The 22,584-nt window shown below is 56.3% G+C and overlaps 3 protein-coding genes across 5 annotated transcripts in view; 1 reads left to right on the plus strand and 2 right to left on the minus strand.

The window, feature by feature from the left end:
- Positions 1–465: 465 nt before the first annotated feature.
- noa1 (nitric oxide associated 1) lies at positions 466–6,183 on the minus strand. 2 transcript variants are annotated; one of them, XM_072395103.1, is made up of 9 exons: positions 5,690–6,183; positions 4,229–5,197; positions 3,634–3,783; positions 3,453–3,563; positions 3,275–3,366; positions 3,029–3,160; positions 1,927–2,043; positions 1,485–1,602; positions 466–1,076 (listed from the first exon to the last, which is right to left on the minus strand). In XM_072395103.1, exons 1-9 carry the CDS (start codon positions 5,901–5,903, stop codon positions 820–822), a joined length of 2,160 nt encoding a protein of 719 aa, XP_072251204.1. In that variant the 5' UTR covers positions 5,904–6,183; the 3' UTR covers positions 466–819. The 2 variants fall into 2 exon arrangements, with proteins under 2 accessions (XP_072251204.1, XP_072251205.1); XM_072395104.1 differs by having other exon boundaries at positions 468–1,076; positions 5,702–6,182.
- A 239-nt stretch (positions 6,184–6,422) lies between these two features.
- nipsnap3a (nipsnap homolog 3A (C. elegans)) lies at positions 6,423–12,908 on the plus strand. The gene is made up of 6 exons (XM_072395105.1): positions 6,423–6,560; positions 11,446–11,653; positions 11,739–11,900; positions 11,965–12,114; positions 12,506–12,592; positions 12,701–12,908. The coding sequence occupies exons 1-6, from the start codon at positions 6,483–6,485 to the stop codon at positions 12,775–12,777; spliced, it is 762 nt and encodes a 253-aa protein (XP_072251206.1). The 5' UTR covers positions 6,423–6,482; the 3' UTR covers positions 12,778–12,908.
- A 739-nt stretch (positions 12,909–13,647) lies between these two features.
- The window catches only part of abca1b (ATP-binding cassette, sub-family A (ABC1), member 1B), a 45,996-nt gene continuing 37,059 nt past the window's right edge, over positions 13,648–22,584 (minus strand). For both annotated transcript variants that reach the window (XM_072395107.1, XM_072395106.1), the window contains exons 37-49: positions 22,158–22,273; positions 20,308–20,452; positions 20,106–20,229; positions 19,874–20,003; positions 19,602–19,728; positions 19,424–19,486; positions 19,248–19,354; positions 17,801–17,942; positions 17,600–17,734; positions 16,680–16,783; positions 15,849–15,941; positions 15,531–15,774; positions 13,648–14,436 (exon numbers count right to left, since the gene is read on the minus strand). In XM_072395107.1, the coding sequence (XP_072251208.1) occupies positions 14,290–14,436; positions 15,531–15,774; positions 15,849–15,941; positions 16,680–16,783; positions 17,600–17,734; positions 17,801–17,942; positions 19,248–19,354; positions 19,424–19,486; positions 19,602–19,728; positions 19,874–20,003; positions 20,106–20,229; positions 20,308–20,452; positions 22,158–22,273 (1,677 nt within the window). In that variant the 3' untranslated portion in view covers positions 13,648–14,289. The remainder of the gene's footprint in view (positions 14,437–15,530; positions 15,775–15,848; positions 15,942–16,679; positions 16,784–17,599; positions 17,735–17,800; positions 17,943–19,247; positions 19,355–19,423; positions 19,487–19,601; positions 19,729–19,873; positions 20,004–20,105; positions 20,230–20,307; positions 20,453–22,157; positions 22,274–22,584) is intronic.

Consider the following 22,584-nt stretch of genomic DNA (forward strand, 5'->3'; position numbering starts at 1 on the left):
ATAAACCATGAGGAGTTATTTCATTAGCTAAGCTGTTAGCGTTAGCTGCTGCTAAAGGAGGAAATAAATCAGTAAATAAATCATGAGTTATTTCTCAGATGCTTCCATTTCCCTGCTCTGAAGTTCAGGCTCTGAGAGTTGGAACTGATCCTCTTTGTGGCTCAGTTCCTTCAGTCCAGCGTTGAACTGGACCAAGTTGTTAAAACAGTGGGATGAAAAGTGTCTGCTGCACATTCACAGTCTTTAGCTAACTCTGCTGGAACATTAGCCTCAGATATAGTTTATCCACTGGGCTCTTATATCCTCTGAGGCTGCTGCTGGATGGAAGATGCATGCTCCTCAGTGCAGCTGACAGCAGAACATTTCCACCAGAAGCTGGCTTCATCCGCCCAGCAGGGTGGATGTGAGTGGGCGGGGCTTAGCAGAGGAGGCGGGGCCAACTTAAGGAGTGACGCACTTTAGAAATGAAAATCAGAACGGCTCGTTAGATACCAGGGTTGTGTTTTTGGGGAGTTTTACACCTGCTGGTGACCTCAGACGCCCTGATATCTGCTCCCAGGAGCAGGAGGAAGGAGTTTTACACAATATGGAGGCTTTAAGTTCAAGTGAATTCTGACACTGATCAAATGTTTTAATCAGAACTCAGTTACACATTTAAACCTGCAGCAGGAGCATCAAATAAAACCAAACAACCATCAGAACCAGAACTGTAGAGGTTCTGGTTACAGTTTGTTCATCTTCTGCTTAACCATCAGATCACAGCATCTGAGGTGGAGGTCCGAACACCTGCAGAGTCAGGACAGGTGAGGCTGCCAGAGGTCACTTCTTCTTCTCCTCCTTCTTCTTCTTCTTCTTCTTGATTCTCAGCGTTGTTGCCCCGGTGGCAGACAGTCCTCTGTCCTGCAGCGGCGCCCCCTTCAGCGGTTTGTAGGCGGCAGATTTACGAACTCGCTCTCCTTTCAGAGACACGATGTGAGGCAGCAGCGGCGGCATCCGCAAACCAAAGCCTGCAGCTGGGGGGCCGTGAACCTTCAGCTGCAGCTGCTCGCCCTCCTTCCCCGTCACAGCGACCCAGCCTGAGGGTGAGACAGGTGAGACAGGGTGAGACACAGGGTGAGACACAGGGTGAGACACAGGGTGAGACACAGGGGAGACACAGGGTGAGACACAGGGTGAGACAGACACAGGGTGAGACAGACACAGGGTGAGACACAGGGTGAGACACAGGGGGAGACACAGGGGAGACACAGGGTGAGACAGACACAGGGTGAGACAGACACAGGGTGAGACAGACACAGGGTGAGAGACAGGTGAGACACAGGGGGAGAGACAGGGTGAGACACAGGGTGAGACACAGGGGGAGAGACAGGGTGAGACACAGGGTGAGACACAGGGTGAGACACAGGGTGAGACACAGGGTGAGACACAGGGTGAGACACAGGTGTGAGTCAGGCACAGGTGGGCTGCAGGTGGAAGGAGTTTACCTGCAGACGACAGCTTGATATCAGCAGCAGCCTCCAGGTAACCTCGACCCTCCAACCTGAACTCCTGAGGAACCAACGCTGGAAACTGCTTCATACGCTCTGACCCTCCTATAGGAACCTGAACGCAGCACAGAGACAACAGAGTTACAGGCACCTGAACACACCACACAGACCGGTGACAGGCACCTGAACGTATCATGCACACAGACAGGCGACAGGCACCTGAACGCACCACGCACACAGAGGCACCTGAACGCACCACGCACACAGAGGCACCTGAACGCACCACGCACACAGAGGCACCTGAACGCACCACGCACACAGAGGCACCTGAACGCATCACACAGACCGGTTACAGGCACCTGAACGCATCACACACACCGGTTACAGGCACCTGAACGCAGCACAGAGCAGATCCTCAGGACATGATCATGTGACTCACCCCCAGCAGAGTGCGTCCTGCGTGTTTCTCATAAACTGTGTCGGCTTTTTCCAAACTGGTGACGTGGACCGGAACTCGACTGGAGGCCAGGACTGAAAACCAGCAGGGCGTTTCTCCCTGTGGACCAATCAAGAACTGATTAAGTCCCTGAACTCATCGTGATGTCTATCAGCTCTTCTGTTTAACTTACCAGGTTACGTTAATAGGTTAAGTCAATAGGTTAAGTTACCAGGTTAAGTTACCAGGATAAGTAAATAGGTTAACTTACCAGGATAAGTTAATAGGTCAAGTTAATCGTTTAAGTTACTAGATTAACTTAATATTTTTAGTTAATAGGTTAAGTTACCAGGCTAAGTCAATAGGTTAACTTACCAGGTTAACTTAGCAGGCTAAATCAATAGGTTAACTTACCAGGCTAAGTTAATAGGTTAAGTTAATAGGTTAACTTACCAGGATAAGTTAATAGGTTAACTTATCAGGTTAACTTACCAGGATAAGTTAATAGGTTAACTTACCAGGTTATGTTGCCAGGCTAAGTTAATAGGTTAACTTACCAGGATAAGTCAATAGGTTAAGTTAATAGTTTAAGTTGCCAGGCTAAGTTAATAGGTTAAGTTAATAGTTTAAGTTACTAGATTAACTTAATATGTTTAGTTAATAGGTTAAGTTAATAGGTTAAGTTTCCAGGTTAACTTAGCAGGCTAAATCAATAGGTTAACTTAGCAGGCTAAGTTAATAGGTTAACTTACCAGGATAAGTTAATAGGTTAAGTTACCAGGATAAGTCAATAGGTTAAGTTACCAGGATAAGTCAATAGGTTAACTTACCAGGTTAACTTACCAGGATAAGTTAACTTACCAGGTTAAGTTGCCAGGCTAAGTGAATAGGTTAAGTTAATAGGTTATCAGGTTAGTTTAAATTCAATTCAATTTTATTCATAAAGCGCCAGATTACAACAATTCATCTCAAGGCACGTAAGTAATAAAGTCCAATTCAAGCCAATTGGAATTCAATCCATTGTAATCATAATAGTTTGGGTTCCGTATCTGGGAGCCACGGTGTACTCTTTATCTGTGCGGCAGAATATTTTGGGTGTTTTGACCTGGAGGAAGTCGATCCGGGCCAGAGCTCCAACAAACAGGCTCATTCCGGGCTTCAGCACAAAGGTCCGCGGGACGATGGCCTGGGTCGGAACCACCAACCGGACCTCCTGCTCCTGCAGTAGGTGGAGGACCTGACGGACAGAGTCTCTGTTAGAAACTGTCAGAAACCAGGAGAAGAAGAAGAAGAAGAAGAAGAAGAAGAAGAAGAAGAAGAAGAAGAAGGAGAAGAAGAAGAGCAGCCTCACATCCTGCTCCTTCAGGATTCCCGGCGTGTCGAACAGCCAGTGGGCGTCTTTCAGCTCGTTGTGGCTCAGCTCGTCATGTGACCTGCTGTCAGCTGGGGGAGTCGGAGAGGAGGGGTGTTTACAGAGCCAGGCTCGGCAGCAGAACCAATCAGAACAGCCCGCTGTCACCTGGACTCACCTGCTGGCGTCACCTGGCCGTCGTCATCTTCTCCGAACGCCAAACTGTCCGGATCAAACTGGATCTCATCCTCTCTGGAGCTGTTGGATCGGAACGTCCGCCCAACGCGACCTGAACAGGAGAACAGCTGATCAGCGAGCCGCCTGACTCCGCCCACAGCCCCGCCCTCTCAGCTTCTTACCCACTAAGTATCCATGGCGACGGAGGATCTGCAGCCTCCTCAGCTCCTCCTCCGTCTGCTGCGATGCCTCCGTCAGACGCTGCTGCCGGCGGAACATCCGGTACGGAGTCGGGTTTATGATGGGGAACTTCAGCAGGTTCAGAGTCGTCCCTGAACGCACCACGGCGAGAAAAGCAGTCATGTGATGATGAGGAACAGCCGCCACGACCCGTTAAAGAAGACACCAGCTATGGATTATTTCATGGAATCTTTTACTGAAAACTAAACCTGAGTAAATGCAGACACCTCCCTCCTGTTTGGACCTGGGTTCTGGCTGGGTTCTGGCTGGGTTCTGGCTGGGTTCTGACTGGGTTCTGGCTGGGTTCTGGCTGGGTTCTGGCTGGGTTCTAACTGGGTTCTGGCTGGGTTCTGGCTGGGTTCTGGCTGGGTTCTAACTGGGTTCTGGCTGGGTTCTGGCTGGGTTCTGGCTGGGTTCTGGCTGGGTTCTGGCTGGGTTCTGGCCGAATTAAGCAGCAGAACCTTCAGCTTCAGAAAGCTTCTCGCCTCCGGCTCTGAGTAACCTTAAATTAGCTGGAATGTGGAGTCTGGTACTGACCGGGCCACGGGGAGATGGTGGCCTTGTGGACGGCGCCGGCGGCTCTGGACTTGCAGTAGTCGGACTCCAGCAGCATGTTGAAGAGCGTGGACTTCCCCGCGTTGGCGCTGCCCACCAGGTACACGTCACCTTTGTACTTCCACGACCGCTGCAGGCTGGAGATCAGCTTCTCCACGCCGAACCCGGTCTTGGCGCTGATCAGGTGGACGTCAGTCACCTGGGCGCCAAAGCCGGCGTCCTGACAGTATCCAGAGAGCTGGCGCCGGATCCGCTGCAGGTAGTTGGGCGAGTCTCCGGGCAGCAGGTCCACCTTGTTGCCAAGGACGACCACGTGTTTGGTGGAGCCCACCAGGTCAGGGAGGTCGGGGACGATGGAGTCCGGCAGGTCCAGCAGGTCCACGATGAGCAGAACCAGGCCCCTGAGGGCCCGCAGCTGCCGCACCACGTGGCGGTACTGGTCTCTGGACAGCTGCAGGTGCAGGGCCCGGTGGTGGTGCGTCAGCAGGTGGCAGCGCTGGCAGGTGGCGCCGCCCAGCTGCCCCGCCTCCAGCAGCGCCTTAAACTTCTCGCTGGGAAGGTAACCGGGGACGGCGGCGGCGGCGCAGTGCAGCACGGCGCCGCAGCCTGAGCAGCAGGTGTCGCTAACCGGCTCGTTCACGTCCGGAGTGCCGAAGACTTTGTGGGCGCTGCGCTTCTTCTTCTTCTTTGGTTTCGCAGCAACATCCTCCTCCAGCGGGAAGTCAGCATCCTGGAACTGGATCAGGGAGTCTGGGTCCGCCTCCTGCAGGGCGCCGCCCCCCAGCGCCTGCAGCTGGCGCTCCAGGGATCTCAGGTGTTTCTGAGGAGGGACCGGACCACCCGGACCCGGTCCGGCAGAGACCGGGCCACCCGGACCCGGTCCAGGAGCAGCCGGGGAGGCCCGCAGCTGATGGAGGAGCTCCTCCTCCTGATGGGGGTTCTGCTCCGGACCTGAACAAGGAGAGACCAGAACTCTGGATCATCCTGCTTACACACACTAACAGAACCAGAACTAAAGGTACCGATATCACACAGATCCACCTGAAGAGCACGCCCTGAACCAGCGGTACCAGAACCAGCGGCACCAGAACCACACAGGCTCGGTTTAACACTTCACCTGAGCAGAACTTACAGTTCAGACTTTTTAATTCATTCAAAGAGAACCAAAGAACAGAACCTACTATAAAGCTCACATATCAGTACTTTTCCATGGTACCGGTACCGGTGTGCCGGAGGCTGCTGTCTGCAGGTGACCTCACAGGTGCCTGATCAAAACAAGTCTTTAATCTCGTGAAATACCGAACTGTTCGGCCCAGTTCTAAAACGGCTCTCACCGAACTGTGACGAACAGCCCAATCTGACCCATTTCAGGAGGGATATGTTCCGTTTCTTTAACAGCGGTTCTCAGGCTCTCTCCAGCACCAGCGGAGCTTCTGTCTGTACCTGTGGAGCTACCTGTGCAGTCCAGGAAGACGAACTGCTCCTCAAGGTTCGGGTCCACGGTGCAGCTCCGGACTCCAGCTCGGGTCAGGCTGCGACCGCTGGCCGGGGGCGGCGCCTCTCCGCCGGCTGCGGCCGCAGAGGAGACGCTGCGGGCGGCGGAAGCGACGCTCTTCCACACCTGGCGGCGGACACACACCTGCAGCACCTTCAACATGATGACGGCAGCACGCGCACCGGACACGCTGCACTATGACCGCACTCTTCACGGTCAACTTCCGCACCGGAAGTGACATATTTGTAGCTTGTTTAACCTTCCGGTGAAATTTATTTACTTTATTTGCAAAGATACACTAAACAGTGCACGTGTGCACATTTATAGGACCAGTGGGTGATGATAAAGATTAAATAATCAATAACTAATCGATCAGTGACGTTTAAAAAGTTTCTTACGCCGCAGCCCGACAACAGGACGTCTCACTCTGCAGGAAACCCAGGAGCCAAAACACAGATTTCTGAAGAAAAGCTGAAGTTTGTGAGCTGTAACTCAGTGGATTCACCGATATCTTTTCAACTTTTTTTACGTAAAACAAAACCACCTGAATCCAGCCACGGGGCTCCTCTGAGGCTCTGATCAGTTGTTTGGGAGACAGAAGCGTCTCAGACATCGTTAAATCTGCGGCGTTCACGGCCGTTGTTTTCCTGTCAGAGTAAGGCTTCTGTCTGAGTCACACGATCTCTGCGACCTTCTGCTCAGAGCTCCGCTTCGTCTCTTTTCAGCCTCTTCATCTCCAACATGTTGCCGCTGAGTCGCTCCTTCAGGCCCGCAGCGGCGCTGCTCAGACCCGCTGCCGCCGCTGCCGCCGCTGCACAGGTGAGTCCGGAACACACCGGAACCAGAACCCGCGCACCTTACTCCTGGAGACCCAACAGAAGCCTTTGTGTCGTGCAGCTCAACACTCCCCCACACATTCACCCCTTCATCACGCACGCGCGCACGCGCACTCTCCGTGGAGCAGGTCAGCTGTCGGTGGTTCGGGACGTGTTTGGTCCGTTAGTTCGTTTCGCTGATCTTTGATCAGAGGCAAAGGTGAGGGCGTGTTTGTGCGCGTGCACGAACACTTTAGTCTTTGATTCATGCCGTTTTTAACCACCGAATGTACATGTGTGCGCGCACGCACGCAGACACGCACACCGCACACAGGGTCATGGTCCACCGTCACGTGTCACTCAGCTGCAGAAGTTTCTCAGGTCCAGCAGGAGGCGGCAGACCCGCTACAGAACCGCACCAGACCCGCTACAGAACCGCACCAGACCCGCTACAGAACCGCTACAGAACCGCACCAGAACCACATCAGAACCGCACCAGAACCCAATCAGAACCGCACCTGTTTCACATGCAGGATTCAGAGGTTCAGGTTTAGAGACCTTTTAAATGTTTTATTATTGGTTCCTTGTCTCCTCAGTCGTCCCCTCAGTCGTCCCCTCAGTCGTCCCCTCAGTCGTCCCCTCAGTCGTCCCCTCAGTCGTCCCCTCAGTCGTCTCCTCAGCTGTCTCCTCAGTCGTCCCCTCAGTCGTCTCCTCTCTCGTCCCCTCAGTCGTCTCCTCAGTCGTCCCCTCAGTCGTCTCCTCAGTCGTCCCCTCAGTCGTCCCCTCAGTCGTCTCCTCAGCTGTCTCCTCAGTCGTCTCCTCAGTCGTCTCCTCAGCTGTCTCCTCTCTCGTCTCCTCAGTCGTCCCCTCAGCTGTCTCCTCAGTCGTCTCCTCAGTCGTCTCCTCAGCTGTCTCCTCAGTCGTCCCCTCAGTCGTCTCCTCAGTCGTCTCCTCAGCTGTCTCCTCAGTCGTCCCCTCAGTCGTCTCCTCAGTCGTCCCCTCAGTCGTCCCCTCAGTCGTCCCCTCAGTCGTCTCCTCAGTCGTCCCCTCAGTCGTCCCCTCAGTCGTCCCCTCAGTCGTCCCCTCAGTCGTCTCCTCAGCTGTCTCCTCAGTCGTCCCCTCAGTCGTCTCCTCTCTCGTCCCCTCAGTCGTCTCCTCAGTCGTCCCCTCAGTCGTCTCCTCAGTCGTCCCCTCAGTCGTCCCCTCAGTCGTCTCCTCAGCTGTCTCCTCAGTCGTCTCCTCAGTCGTCTCCTCAGCTGTCTCCTCTCTCGTCTCCTCAGTCGTCCCCTCAGCTGTCTCCTCAGTCGTCTCCTCAGTCGTCTCCTCAGCTGTCTCCTCAGTCGTCCCCTCAGTCGTCTCCTCAGTCGTCTCCTCAGCTGTCTCCTCAGTCGTCCCCTCAGTCGTCTCCTCAGTCGTCCCCTCAGTCGTCCCCTCAGTCGTCCCCTCAGTCGTCCCCTCAGTCGTCCCCTCAGTCGTCTCCTCAGTCGTCTCCTCAGCTGTCCCCTCAGTCGTCCCCTCAGTCGTCTCCTCAGCTGTCTCCTCAGTCGTCCCCTCAGTCGTCTCCTCAGTCGTCCCCTCAGTCCTCTCCTCAGTCGTCCCCTCAGTCGTCCCCTCAGTCGTCCCCTCAGTCGTCTCCTCTCTCGTCCCCTCAGTCGTCCCCTCAGTCGTCCCCTCAGTCGTCTCCTCAGTCGTCCCCTCAGTCGTCTCCTCAGTCGTCCCCTCAGTCGTCTCCTCAGTCGTCTCCTCAGCTGTCTCCTCAGTCGTCCCCTCAGTCGTCTCCTCTCTCGTCCCCTCAGTCGTCTCCTCAGTCGTCTCCTCTCTCGTCCCCTCAGTCGTCCCCTCAGTCGTCCCCTCAGTCGTCTCCTCAGTCGTCCCCTCAGTCGTCTCCTCAGTCGTCCCCTCAGTCGTCTCCTCAGTCGTCTCCTCAGCTGTCTCCTCAGTCGTCCCCTCAGTCGTCTCCTCTCTCGTCTCCTCAGTCGTCTCCTCAGTCGTCTCCTCTCTCGTCCCCTCAGTCGTCTCCTCTCTCGTCTCCTCAGTCGTCTCCTCTCTCGTCCCCTCAGTCGTCCCCTCAGTCGTCCCCTCAGCTGTCCCCTCAGTCGTCTCCTCTCTCGTCCCCTCAGTCGTCCCCTCAGTCGTCTCCTCAGTCGTCCCCTCAGTCGTCCCCTCAGTCGTCCCCTCAGTCGTCTCCTCTCTCGTCCCCTCAGTCGTCCCCTCAGTCGTCTCCTCAGTCGTCCCCTCAGTCGTCTCCTCAGTCGTCCCCTCAGTCGTCTCCTCAGTCGTCCCCTCAGTCGTCCCCTCAGTCGTCCCCTCAGCTGTCTCCTCAGCTGTCTCCTCTCTCGTCCCCTCAGTCGTCCCCTCAGTCGTCCCCTCAGCTGTCTCCTCAGCTGTCTCCTCTCTCGTCCCCTCAGTCGTCCCCTCAGCTGTCTCCTCTCTCGTCCCCTCAGTCGTCCCCTCAGTCGTCCCCTCAGTCGTCCCCTCAGTCGTCCCCTCAGTCGTCCCCTCAGTCGTCTCCTCTCTCGTCCCCTCAGTCGTCCCCTCAGTCGTCCCCTCAGCTGTCCCCTCAGTCGTCCCCTCAGCTGTCCCCTCAGTCGTCTCCTCTCTCGTCCCCTCAGTCGTCCCCTCAGTCGTCTCCTCAGTCGTCCCCTCAGTCGTCCCCTCAGTCGTCCCCTCAGTCGTCCCCTCAGTCGTCCCCTCAGCTGTCTCCTCTCTCGTCCCCTCAGTCGTCCCCTCAGCTGTCTCCTCTCTCGTCCCCTCAGTCGTCCCCTCAGTCGTCCCCTCAGCTGTCTCCTCTCTCGTCCCCTCAGTCGTCCCCTCAGTCGTCTCCTCAGTCGTCCCCTCAGTCGTCCCCTCAGCTGTCTCCTCTCTCGTCCCCTCAGTCGTCCCCTCAGTCGTCCCCTCAGTCGTCCCCTCAGCTGTCTCCTCTCTCGTCCCCTCAGTCGTCCCCTCAGTCGTTCCCTCAGTCGTCCCCTCAGTCGTCCCCTCAGTCGTCCCCTCAGTCGTCCCCTCAGCTGTCTCCTCTCTCGTCCCCTCAGTCGTCCCCTCAGTCGTCTCCTCAGTCGTCTCCTCTCTCGTCCCCTCAGCTGTCTCCTCTCTCGTCCCCTCAGTCGTCCCCTCAGTCGTCCCCTCAGTCGTCTCCTCAGTCGTCCCCTCAGTCGTCCCCTCAGTCGTCTCCTCTCTCGTCCCCTCAGTCGTCCCCTCAGTCGTTCCCTCAGTCGTCCCCTCAGTCGTCCCCTCAGCTGTCTCCTCTCTCGTGCCCTCAGTCGTCCCCTCAGTCGTCCCCTCAGCTGTCTCCTCTCTCGTCCCCTCAGTCGTCCCCTCAGTCGTCTCCTCTCTCGTCCCCTCAGTCGTCCCCTCAGTCGTCCCCTCAGTCGTCCCCTCAGTCGTCTCCTCTCTCGTCCCCTCAGTCGTCCCCTCAGTCGTCCCCTCAGTCGTCCCCTCAGTCGTCCCCTCAGTCGTCTCCTCTCTCGTCCCCTCTCTCGTCCCCTCAGTCGTCTCCTCTCTCGTCCCCTCAGTCGTCCCCTCAGTCGTCTCCTCTCTCGTCCCCTCAGTCGTCCCCTCAGCTGTCTCCTCTCTCGTCCCCTCAGTCGTCCCCTCAGTCGTCTCCTCTCTCGTCCCCTCAGTCGTCCCCTCAGCTGTCTCCTCTCTCGTCCCCTCAGTCGTCCCCTCAGCTGTCTCCTCTCTCGTCCCCTCAGTCGTCCCCTCAGTCGTCCCCTCAGTCGTCCCCTCAGCTGTCTCCTCTCTCGTCCCCTCAGTCGTCCCCTCAGTCGTCTCCTCAGTCGTCCCCTCAGTCGTCCCCTCAGCTGTCTCCTCTCTCGTCCCCTCAGTCGTCCCCTCAGCTGTCTCCTCTCTCGTCCCCTCAGTCGTCCCCTCAGTCGTCTCCTCAGTCGTCCCCTCAGTCGTCCCCTCAGTCGTCCCCTCAGTCGTTCCCTCAGTCGTCCCCTCAGTCGTCTCCTCAGTCGTCCCCTCAGTCGTCCCCTCAGCTGTCTCCTCTCTCGTCTCCTCAGTCGTCCCCTCAGTCGTCTCCTCTCTCGTCCCCTCAGTCGTCCCCTCAGTCGTCTCCTCAGTCGTCCCCTCAGTCGTCCCCTCAGTCGTCCCCTCAGTCGTTCCCTCAGTCGTCCCCTCAGTCGTCCCCTCAGTCGTCCCCTCAGTCGTCTCCTCTCTCGTCCCCTCAGTCGTCCCCTCAGTCGTCTCCTCAGTCGTCCCCTCAGTCGTCCCCTCAGTCGTCCCCTCAGTCGTCTCCTCTCTCGTCCCCTCAGTCGTCCCCTCAGTCGTCCCCTCAGTCGTCTCCTCTCTCGTCCCCTCAGTCGTCCCCTCAGTCGTCCCCTCAGTCGTCTCCTCTCTCGTCCCCTCAGTCGTCCCCTCAGTCGTCTCCTCTCTCGTCCCCTCAGTCGTCCCCTCAGTCGTCTCCTCTCTCGTCCCCTCAGTCGTCCCCTCAGTCGTCCCCTCAGTCGTCTCCTCTCTCGTCCCCTCAGTCGTCCCCTCAGTCGTCCCCTCAGTCGTCTCCTCTCTCGTCCCCTCAGTCGTCCCCTCAGTCGTCTCCTCTCTCGTCCCCTCAGTCGTCACCTCAGTCGTCTCCTCTCTCGTCCCCTCAGTCGTCCCCTCAGTCGTCTCCTCTCTCGTCCCCTCAGTCGTCCCCTCAGTCGTCTCCTCTCTCGTCCCCTCAGTCGTCTCCTCTCTCGTCCCCTCAGTCGTCCCCTCAGTCGTCCCCTCAGTCGTCCCCTCAGTCGTCTCCTCTCTCGTCCCCTCAGTCGTCCCCTCAGTCGTCTCCTCCTGTCCTGTGGCGGTAGTTCGTCTCTCTGTGAGCGCTGACTGTAGCAGACAGAGGCCCCTCCCACTTTGGGCCACTTTTCCCGTCAGAGTGAGACCTCTGTCCCGCTTCCTCTCTGCAGCCTCGTGCGAGACTCGCCACCGGGCCTCAGCAAGGACACACGACCTTCTACGAGTTCCGGACCTACTGCGTCCGCCCGGACCAGAACGCCGCGTTCCTCAAACTGACCAATGAGAAGATCCATCTGCGCACCGCACACTCGGAGCTGATTGGCTACTGGACCGTCGAGTACGGCGGCCTGAACCAGGTCGTCCATATATGGAAGTACGGTGAGGGTCTTCTTCTTCTTCTGCTCTCTCAGACTCTTCCTCCCGGGTATCAGTGACCTCATCCCCCCCCCCCCATCCCCCACAGACAGCTACTCCCAGCGGGCAGCCGTCCGGGCAGCTCTGTCTCAGGACCCCTCCTGGATCTCAGAGTACATCTCTAAGGCCATGCCGATGCTGACGTCACAGGACAACGAGGTCACGTACCTGGTGCCTTGGAGCCGCCTGCAGAGACCGCCGCAGGAGGGCGGTAAGCCCCGCCCCCACAGTGATGACATCACGCCCGTCGGGTTCTAACCACAGCTGTGTTTCAGGTGTGTTCGAGCTGGTTTCCTATCAGATGCGCCCTGGTGGTCCGGCAGTTTGGGGCAGCAGCTTCCAGGCCGCCTGCACCTCCCATGATGCACCGGGGTACAGCAAGCTGCTGGGAGCGTTCCACAGCGAGTTCGGACCTCTGAACCGAGGTAAGGAGGCGCCGCGTGACGTCACAGGTCATTCTGTACGTAAAGAACGTCTTTTTTAAATTTTTAAAGTTTTAAATCCCGTCCCAAAAGTTCTGGAATTCATTCTGACGTGAAAAAACATCAAAGGAAAAATCCATTTTCCTTTCGTGAGTCTCGTGTTTTACTCGAGTAAAAAAATAACATAATAGAAAAATACACGGTAAAGAAATGAGCGAAAGCAGCAGTTTGGCGTTTTTTACAGATTTTATTGGTGCTGTGGGTGATGATGTCACCACAGAGGGGGCGGGGCTGAAAGCTTCAGACTGAGTCCGTTTCCGGTCAGAGGTCTGAAGTTTCCAGTTGTCACTGAATGCAGCACGGCGATGGTGATGATGTCACTCTGTCTGTTCAGTTCACGCCATCTGGTGGTTCGAGAGCGCAGATCATCGAGCGGAAATCCGGCACAAAGCTCACACTGACGCCAGAGTTGTAGCAGCAGGTGAGGCTCCGCCCCCACACAGACGGTCCTGAGAGTGAGTGGATCAATGAACATTCAGAGTAATCAATAACGGATGTGAAGCTGATCAGTGACGGTTCTGTGTCTCAGTCAGAAACAGCGTGGCCCATCTGGACTCTCAGAGGAACCTGCTCATGTTCCCGTGTCCCTTCTCCCCGATGAAATAACTTCCTGTGGACGAGCCAATCCCGGCTCAGCTGTCAGGGAGTGACAGCGGCACCGGCCAATCCTTATGCAGGGGGCGGGGCTTCCCACAGGAAATGGCAAAATGTGAAAATAATCAATAAAGTGAGATGATCAAATGTTTGGAAATATTTCTGTTCCTGACAAACTGATGTGAGACTGGTTCTGGTGGTACTGGTCAGAACTCAGGCAGCATCAGGGTCTGGTTCTGGTGGTACTGGTCAGAACTCAGGCAGCATCAGGGTCTGGTTCTGGTGGTACTGGTCAGAACTCTGGCAGCATCAGGGACTGGTTCTGGTGGTACTGGTCAGAACTCTGGCAGCATCAGGGACTGGTTCTGGTGGTACTGGTCAGAACTCTGGCAGCATCAGGGACTGGTTCTGGTGGTACTGGTCAGAACTCTGGCAGCATCAGGGACTGGTTCTGGTGGTACTGGTCAGAACTCAGGCAGCATCAGGGTCTGGTTCTGGTGGTACTGGTCAGAACTCAGGCAGCATCAGGGTCTGGTTCTGGTGGTACTGGTCAGAACTCTGGCAGCATCAGGGACTGGTTCTGGTGGTACTGGTCAGAACTCAGGCAGCATCAGGGACTGGTTCTGGTGGTACTGGTCAGAACTCTGGCAGCATCAGGGACTGGTTCTGGTGGTACTGGTCAGAACTCAGGCAGCATCAGGGACTGAAAGACAGAACCGGTCCCAGCATAGAAAGAACCCTGTGGATCACCAGAACTAACTGATAGATGTCTCTCTGTGTGTGTCTGTGTGTGTGTGTCTCTGTGTGTGTGTGTGTGTGTTATTGTGTGTTTTTGTGTTATTTCAGGACTCTGGAGGCGTTTGATCACTTTATTTCTGCTCGTTGTAACATCTTTTTTCCATCAGCAGCAGGACAACAAACAACCAGCTGATCAGAAGCAGTTTGATTCAGTGCAAACAAACAAACACCCGAACACTCAAAGTTCTGCAGTCAGACACGATCAATAACATCACCGGCCGATCACCGGCCGATCAATACCATCACTGATGGATCAATACTGTAGTGCGCTTTAAGGAGCTGACGAGGTATTTCAGACCAGAGAAACAGATCTGCTCCTTTATCATCTTTCCATAAAAAAACTATAAAATCAATGGCTGTATGAAGCTCTCTGATTGGCTGTTAAACAGGAAACAACAAGTTAAAAGTTTCTGCTTCAACTACAAATATAAATAAAAATCTGACAGAAAAGGAATCAGAGGCCGTTTGAAATGATTCGGATTCTTCATCATTGGTCGGACCTGCAGACGCTCGCCTTCCATCAGCTTCAATCACGAGGAGCCGCGGGAGCTCTGACAGCGTTCAAGTCTCTAAGGCGGAGGTCGTTTGCATTGACAGGCAGCAGGTGGCTCCGCCCACCACCATATTCAGTTTAGTGTGACATCACAGCAGGAGAGGAGGGGCCTTCCTCTCGCCACGGGCCGAGTCTCGGCTGGAGCCGCAGCCTCCTACACGCCACACACGGGATCACATGACGCTCTCCCGGAGCTCGCCGCCCACGTCTCTGCAGGTGGAGCTCAGCGCCGGGACATCAATGGCGACATCTTTCCGCTTCACTGAGGCGTCCTTGGAGAGGTAGTCGTCACTCTGGTCCTTCGCAAAGTTCACAAACACCTGAAAGCACAAAGAGAAGCAGTCAGCAAGGACCGCGTTTCCCATCAGCCCTTTCACCTTCCACCTCAACCGCGCCCCCCAAAGTTCTCTCTGCTCTCTGTCACTGTGATGCTCGTTTTATGGTTGCCGCGGTGCTCAAGGCGGCGCCGTGCAGCGAGGAAGTGCGTCTGTACGGCGCTGAAACCGCACCGCGACCGCGTCAGCAGAACTTTGGGCACCGCGGACGCGTCAGCAGAACTTTGGGCACCGCGTCAGCAGAACTTTGGGCACCGCGTCAGCAGAACTTTGGGCACCGCGTCAGCAGAACTTTAGGCACCGCGTCAGCAGAACTTTGGGCACCGCGGACGCGTCAGCAGAACTTTGGGCACCGCGTCAGCAGAACTTTGGGCACCGCGTCAGCAGAACTTTGGGCACCGCGTCAGCAGAACTTTGGGCACCGCGTCGGCAGAACTTTAGGCACCGCGTCGGCAGAACTTTAGGCACCGCGGACGCGTCGGCAGAACTTTGGGCACCGCGTCAGCAGAACTTTGGGCACCGCGTCGGCAGAACTTTGGGCACCGCGTCGGCAGAACTTTGGGCACCGCGTCGGCAGAACTTTGGGCACCGCGGACGCGTCGGCAGAACTTTGGGCACCGCGTCGGCAGAACTTTGGGCACCGCAGACGCGTCGGCAGAACTTTGGGCACCGCGTCAGCAGAACTTTGGGCACCGCGGACGCGTCGGCAGAACTTTGGGCACCGCGTCGGCAGAACTTTGGGCACCGCGTCGGCAGAACTTTGGGCACCGCGTCGGCAGAACTTTGGGCACCGCGTCAGCAGAACTTTGGGCACCGCGTCAGCAGAACTTTGGGGAGAAGCTGAGGGACAGATGCCTGAAAGCCTGAAAGGCGACGATCTGAAGCCACTTCATAAGAACTAAGAAAAAGCAACACGACACTTAAAGTCCGACATTCTAAGAACTACATCAGACTATGATGCTGAGAACTTCTTCTTCTTCTCTTTCGTCGCCGTGGAGCAGTTAGCGGTAACCTCCACACCTCTGTGGCGGCCCCACTGGGGCCTTGACAGCCTGCACCTGTCCAGGTGCGTGTTGTACCTGGTCCAGCGTGGTCTGGGTGACGGAGTAGTCCTCGATCCGGAGCGTCTCTTTGTTTTTGGCGAGGATGGAGAAGATGTGCGCCAGCAGGGTGAGCGAGGACGGCAGCTGGTACTGCAGCATGTTGCGGTGCTTCTCCTTCAGCGTGCTGCCGCTCAGCTCGCTCTCGATGAATTTCATGACGGGCAGCAGGTCGGGGTCGGGCCCCGCCACGCGCAGGATGATCGTGTAGCCGTCACCAAACCTGGGAAGAGAAACATCTGGTCACCTGCAGAAACCGACCCAGCGTCCACCAGAGCAGGCGTGTGAGGGGCTTACCTGTTCTTCAGGTGCTGGACGCTGCCCAGACACCTGAACCTGCCGTTGACCATGATGGCCATCCTGGTGCACAGCGCCTCGCACTCCTCCATGCTGCAACACAAACAGAGCGGCGGCGTGAGGAGGACACCGCCAACACTACACCACCCCAGGAGCGCCACCCGAAGAGCGCCACCCTGGGAGCGCCACCCCAGGAGCGCCACCCCGGGAGCGCCACCCCGGGAGCGCCACCCCGGGAGCGCCACCCTGGGAGCGCCACCCCAGGAGCGCCACCCCGGGAGCGCCACCCTGGGAGCGCCACCCCAGGAGCGCCACCCCGGGAGCGCCACCCGAAGAGCGCCACCCCGGGAGCGCCACCCGAAGAGCGCCACCCGGGGAGCGCCACCCGAAGAGCGCCACCCGGGGAGCGCCACCCCAGGAGCCACCCGAGGAGCGCCACCCGAGGAGCGCCACCCGGGGAGCGCCACCCGAGGAGCGCCACCCGAGGAGCGCCACCCCAGGAGCGCCACCCCAGGAGCGCCACCCGAGGAGCGCCACCCGAAGAGCGCCACCCGAAGAGCGCCACCCGAAGAGCGCCACCCGAAGAGCGCCACCCTGGGAGCGCCACCCGAAGAGCGCCACCCGGGGAGCGCCACCCCAGGAGCCACCCGAGGAGCGCCACCCGAGGAGCGCCACCCCGGGAGCGCCACCCCGGGAGCGCCACCCGGGGAGCGCCACCCTGGGAGCGCCACCCCGGGAGCGCCACCCCGGGAGCGCCACCCCAGGAGCGCCACCCCAGGAGCGCCACCCCAGGAGCGCCACCCCAGGAGCGCCATCCTCCCGCTGTCTCACCTGTGTGAGGTGAGCACCACGGAGCGGCCCTCCTTGATGACGCTGTGGATGCAGTTCCAGAGCGCCCGGCGGGCCTTGGGGTCCATGCCGGTGGTCGGCTCGTCCTGTAATGAGGAGCACAGCCAGGTTCAGGTTGGCCCACAGGTTCAGCAGGAAGCACAGGCTGAAGGTGAGGAGCAGGGGCAGGAGGGGCATCCTCTCGCACCTGGGAAACACAGCTCTTCTTCTGTGGTGCCTGCCTGCCTCTGTGCTCAGTAACCAGCAGCTCCTGCCAATCCGCCCTGTTATGCAGCCCCCCCACCCCCTCCAAATCCACCTCAGCTGCTCCCTGATTGGCCGTCAGAGGTCTGCTGCTGTTGTGCAATGCGCTGCTAAAACTTCCACCGCTGCTGCAGGTACGGTGCAGCAAAGGGGACAAAAATCTGACGTCTGGACGCCTGCAGAGCGCCGCCTTCAGGTCTCAATGTCCCAAAACACATAAAACTAAAATATGATTTACATTTCCTAAACTTCTATTTTCAATTCAATTAAACCAACAAAAGGAATAAAAACCAGAAACAAAGGTGAGTTATTTTATATCATGATTAAACTTTGAGTTTTCTCATGATGAAGGTGATCTTACTCTGACTCAGATGAAAATATCCAGATTCCTGCAGAAAAAAAGTCTTAAAAAACTAAACCTCGTGTAACTGCGTCCAATTTAACGAATGAAAGCTGCATTTGGACCTGATTTACCCCCAAAGTATCTCCAGTCAGGACCCTTAAGATCTCCTGATCTGCACCACAGACGCAGCATTTAAGGCTCCATGTGTTTCAGATAAGAAACGTCTTCCAAGCAGAAGTCCCGACGTTATTCAGCTCCGAGCATTTCATAAAAGGCAAAAGAAAAGAGCACAAAGCAGAAAGAAGGTGCGTTTTACCAGGAAGACAACAGGGGGCGCTCCAATCAGCGCCATGGCGGTGGACAGCTTCCTCATGTTTCCTCCGCTGTAGCTTCCCGCTCTTTTATCGGCGTACTTCAGCAGACTCAGCTTCCTGATGCCCCACTCTGCCACCTGTCAATCAAACACCAGCATCAGCACCGACCCGACCCGACCCGAGTCAACGTGGGCGTTACTCACGTCGCACACTTCCTCCTCGGGGACGCCTCTGAGGATGGCGTACAGCTCCAGGTGTTCTCTTCCTGTCAGCAGCTCGTTGATGGCATCAAACTGAGGACAGTAGCCCATGTTCTGATGGACCTCATCGATCTCCCTGAGGATGCTGCAAAGACACAAACCCATCAGGCGCCAGAACCTTCTGCCCCAGGACAGGCCCCAGACCTTCTGCCCCAGGACAGGCGCCAGAACCTTCCGCCCCAGGACAGGCCCCAGAACCTTCTGCCCCAGGACAGGCCCCAGAACCTTCTGCCCCAGGACAGGCGCCAGAACCTTCTGCCCCAGGACAGGCCCCAGAACCTTCTGCCCCAGGACAGGCCCCAGACCTTCTGCCCCAGGACAGGCCCCAGAACCCTCTGCCCCAGGACAGGCGCCAGAACCCTCTGCCCCAGGACAGGCCCCAGAACCTTCTGCCCCAGGACAGGCCCCAGAACCTTCTTCCCCAGGACAGGCCCCAGACCTTCTGCCCCAGGACAGGCCCCAGAACCCTCTGCCCCAGGACGGGTGCCAGAACCTTCTGCCCCAGGACAGGCGCCAGAACCTTCTGCCCCAGGACAGGCGCCAGAACCCTCTGCCCCAGGACAGGCGCCAGAACCCTCTGCCCCAGGACAGGCCCCAGAACCTTCTGCCCCAGGACAGGCCCCAGGACCTTCTGCCCCAGGACAGGCCCCAGGACCTTCTGCCCCAGGACAGGCCCCAGAACCTTCTGCCCCAGAACCTTCTGCCCCAGGACAGGCCCCAGACCTTCTGCCCCAGGACAGGCCCCAGAACCCTCTGCCCCAGGACAGGCGCCAGAACCCTCTGCCCCAGGACAGGCGCCAGGACCTTCTGCCCCAGGACAGGCCCCAGACCTTCTGCCCCAGGACAGGCGCCAGGACCTTCTGCCCCAGAACAGGCGCCAGAACCTTCTGCCCCAGGACAGGCGCCAGAACCTTCTGCCCCAGGACAGGCGCCAGAACCTTCTGCCCCAGGACAGGCGCCAGAACCTTCCGGCTCAGTGGCTCTGCAGGACGGCACCTTTTACACCCTGACGAGTTAACGATGGAGCAACATCCACCTCAGCAGCAGGTGATGAGATGAACCCCGACTTCATGGACCTGTGAGTTCATCTCTAAATGCAGAGAAGGGCCCGAAGCCTGGTGGTACCTCATCTGTGAGGACCTGCGTTGCCATGGGGACTTCAGGTGGAATAAAAAGCGTTTCTGGTTCTGTCAGAGCTGCTGTTACCGGATCGAACCACATTAACCCGACTGATTACCTGCAGAAGCGCAGCTGCTTCTCTGCTTCAGAGGTTCAGAGTTAATCCTCAGAGTAAATATGCAGGAAACAGGTGAGTCCGACTCCACCTGTAACGCCAGGGAGCGTATTCATGGCCGAACGGCTGACCTGAGGTCAGATTCTGAGCCCTCACCTCTTCCCAGCCAGGAAGGCCTCTCCGCTGGTCACCATGGTGTCTCCTGTCAGCATCTTAAAGGTGGTCGTCTTCCCAGCGCCGTTCACGCCCAGCAGGCCAAAACACTGCCGGCACACAGAGTTAATCGCTCAGGTGTTCTCCGCTCAAATGTATCAGCAGGAAGTCACTCTTACCTCTCCAGGTGGAATCCCGACACACAGCCGATCCACGGCCGGCTTCTGCTTCCTCTTAAACACCTGAAGGATACATTCAGTTACTCTCAGACCAGGTTCATGAACTGTCCAGGTGCACGACCTGTCCAGGTGTGTTACCTGTCCAGGTGTGTGCAGCCTGTCCAGGTGTCAAACCCACCTTGGTGAGCTGCCGGAGCTCCAGGATGTCTCCTTGTCCGAGGCCATGGACGATCCGCTGTCTCTCTCGGGCCACGTCTTCATCTTCCTCACCCACAGCTCCCAGTTTGGTGAGTTTACTGACCGGCCTGCAGACAGACGCAGAGACACACTTTAGAAAAGCGTTCCCACAACACGACCTTTAGGTCATCCAGGTGAAATCGAAGCAGGTTAAAATGCTGGTTCTGTTGGTCCCGTGAGTCTGGCGCTAGCACAGAACCAGGCTGGACTTACCTGGGCTTGATGCAGAACCTGTACTGCATAAGAACAGTGATGATGAAGAAGACCAGGCCCTCCACCGCCATGGCAAACAGGTTTTTTCCCACCATGTCCCACTCCAGAGGGGAACGGAGCCGGTTCTCACCTGGAACACAACAGCAGCCCTGAAACCACCGGACCGGTGCACACATGCTTCTCCTCTGAGAGGAACACCTGCTGTGCAACATTCAAACACGGCTGGTGTTACCAAATCTCTCGAGGGCGTCTGCCATCGCCTGGTTCTTCACCATGTCGATGAGCCCTCGACCGAGACAGAAGTGAGGGAAGATCAGGAGAACGTTCTTCAGGATGTCGTTGATTCCTCCGATCTCCTGCAGAGGGTTGAAGCCCCAGTTCAGGTTGTGTAACGCTACATTGATTAAAGGTGCAGTGGCTTGGCATGGACTCACGTGGTCTCCGAACAGCTCCATGACGAAGGTGGAGATGCTTCCGTTGATGCCGATGAGGATATTGACACTGGTGAGGACGACGTAGGCCGTACTGGGGATCTTAAAGAAGAAGGAGGCCGGGTACATGAGCGGCGTGATGGACCAGCTGGAAACACGAAGGCATGAGAGGTTCTGTCAGGTCACAGATCAGCCAAACGCTCACTGTGGTGCAGAGTGGTAGGGTGTAGTACGATATATCAGGGTGTAGAACGGTGTAGTACGAAATATCAGGGTGTAGTACGATATATCGGAGTGTAGTACGGTGTATTAGGGTGTAGTACGGTGTAGTACGATATATCAGGGTGTAGTACGGTGTAGTACGATATATCGGAGTGTAGTACGGTGTATTAGGGTGTAGAACGGTCTAGTACGATATATCAGGGTGTAGAACGGTGTAGTACGATATATCAGGGTGTAGTACGGTGTAGTACGATATATCGGAGTGTAGTACGGTGTAGTACGATATATCGGAGTGTAGTACGGTGTATTAGGGTGTAGAACGGTCTAGTACGATATATCAGGGTGTAGAACGGTGTATTAGGGTGTAGAACGGTGTATTAGGGTGTAGAACGGTGTATTAGGGTGTAGAACGGTGTAGTACGATATATCAGAGTGTAGTACGGTGTATTAGGGTGTAGAACGGTCTAGTACGATATATCAGGGTGTAGAACGGTGTATTAGGGTGTAGAACGGTGTATTAGGGTGTAGAACGGTGTATTAGGGTGTAGAACGGTCTAGTACGATATATCAGAGTGTAGTACGGTGTATTAGGGTGTAGAACGGTCTAGTACGATATATCAGGGTGTAGAACGGTGTATTAGGGTGTAGAACGGTGTATTAGGGTGTAGAACGGTCTAGTACGATATATCAGAGTGTAGTACGGTGTATTAGGGTGTAGAACGGTGTATTAGGGTGTAGAACGGTGTAGTACGATATATCGGAGTGTAGTACGGTGTATTAGGGTGTAGAACGGTGTATTAGGGTGTAGAACGGTGTATTAGGGTGTAGAACGGTGTATTAGGGTGTAGAACGGTGTAGTACGATATATCGGAGTGTAGAACGGTGTATTAGGGTGTAGAACGGTGTATTAGGGTGTAGAACGGTGTATTAGGGTGTAGAACGGTGTATTAGGGTGTAGAACGGTCTAGTACGATATATCAGGGTGTAGAACGGTGTATTAGGGTGTAGAACGGTGTATTAGGGTGTAGAACGGTGTATTAGGGTGTAGAACGGTCTAGTACGATATATCGGAGTGTAGTACGGTGTATTAGGGTGTAGAACGGTGTATTAGGGTGTAGAACGGTGTAGTACGATATATCGGAGTGTAGTACGGTGTATTAGGGTGTAGAACGGTGTAGTACGATATATCGGAGTGTAGTACGGTGTATTAGGGTGTAGTACGGTGTATTAGGGTGTAGAACGGTGTATTAGGGTGTAGAACGGTGTATTAGGGTGTAGAACGGTCTAGTACGATATATCAGAGTGTAGTACGGTGTATTAGGGTGTAGAACGGTGTAGTACGATATATCGGAGTGTAGTACGGTGTATTAGGGTGTAGAACGGTGTAGTACGATATATCGGAGTGTAGTACGGTGTATTAGGGTGTAGTACGGTGTATTAGGGTGTAGAACGGTGTAGTACGATATATCGGAGTGTAGTACGGTGTATTAGGGTGTAGAACGGTGTAGTACGATATATCAGAGTGTAGTACGGTGTATTAGGGTGTAGAACGGTGTATTAGGGTGTAGTACGGCGTGTAGTATGGGGTGGAGTACAGGGTGGAGTACAGGGTGGAGTACGGTGTTTCTGACCCGTAGAGCAGCAGCAGCAGGGCGAGTGCTGGCAGGTTGGTGGAGGAGACGTAGGCTTTTTGTTGGAAGCAGATGAAGATGAGGATGACGAGCGTTGCTGGAACGAAGTAGTTACACTGCAGAGACACACAAGCATCAGCAACAGCACACACGTGCACACACACGTGCACACACACATGCACACACACACGTGCACACACACACGTGCACACACACATGCACACACACGTGCACACACACGCGCACACACACGCGCACACACACGTGCACACACACGTGCACACACACGCGCACACACACGCGCACACACACGTGCACACACACGCGCACACACACGTGCACACACACGCCCACCCACACGTGCACACACACGTGCACACACACGCCCACCCACACGTGCACACACACATGCACCCACACGTGCACA

Source organism: Leuresthes tenuis, unplaced genomic scaffold (genome assembly GCF_036924035.1).
Source record: "Leuresthes tenuis unplaced genomic scaffold, fLeuTen1.0.hap1 SCAF_11, whole genome shotgun sequence".
Lineage (NCBI taxonomy): Eukaryota > Metazoa > Chordata > Actinopteri > Atheriniformes > Atherinopsidae > Leuresthes > Leuresthes tenuis.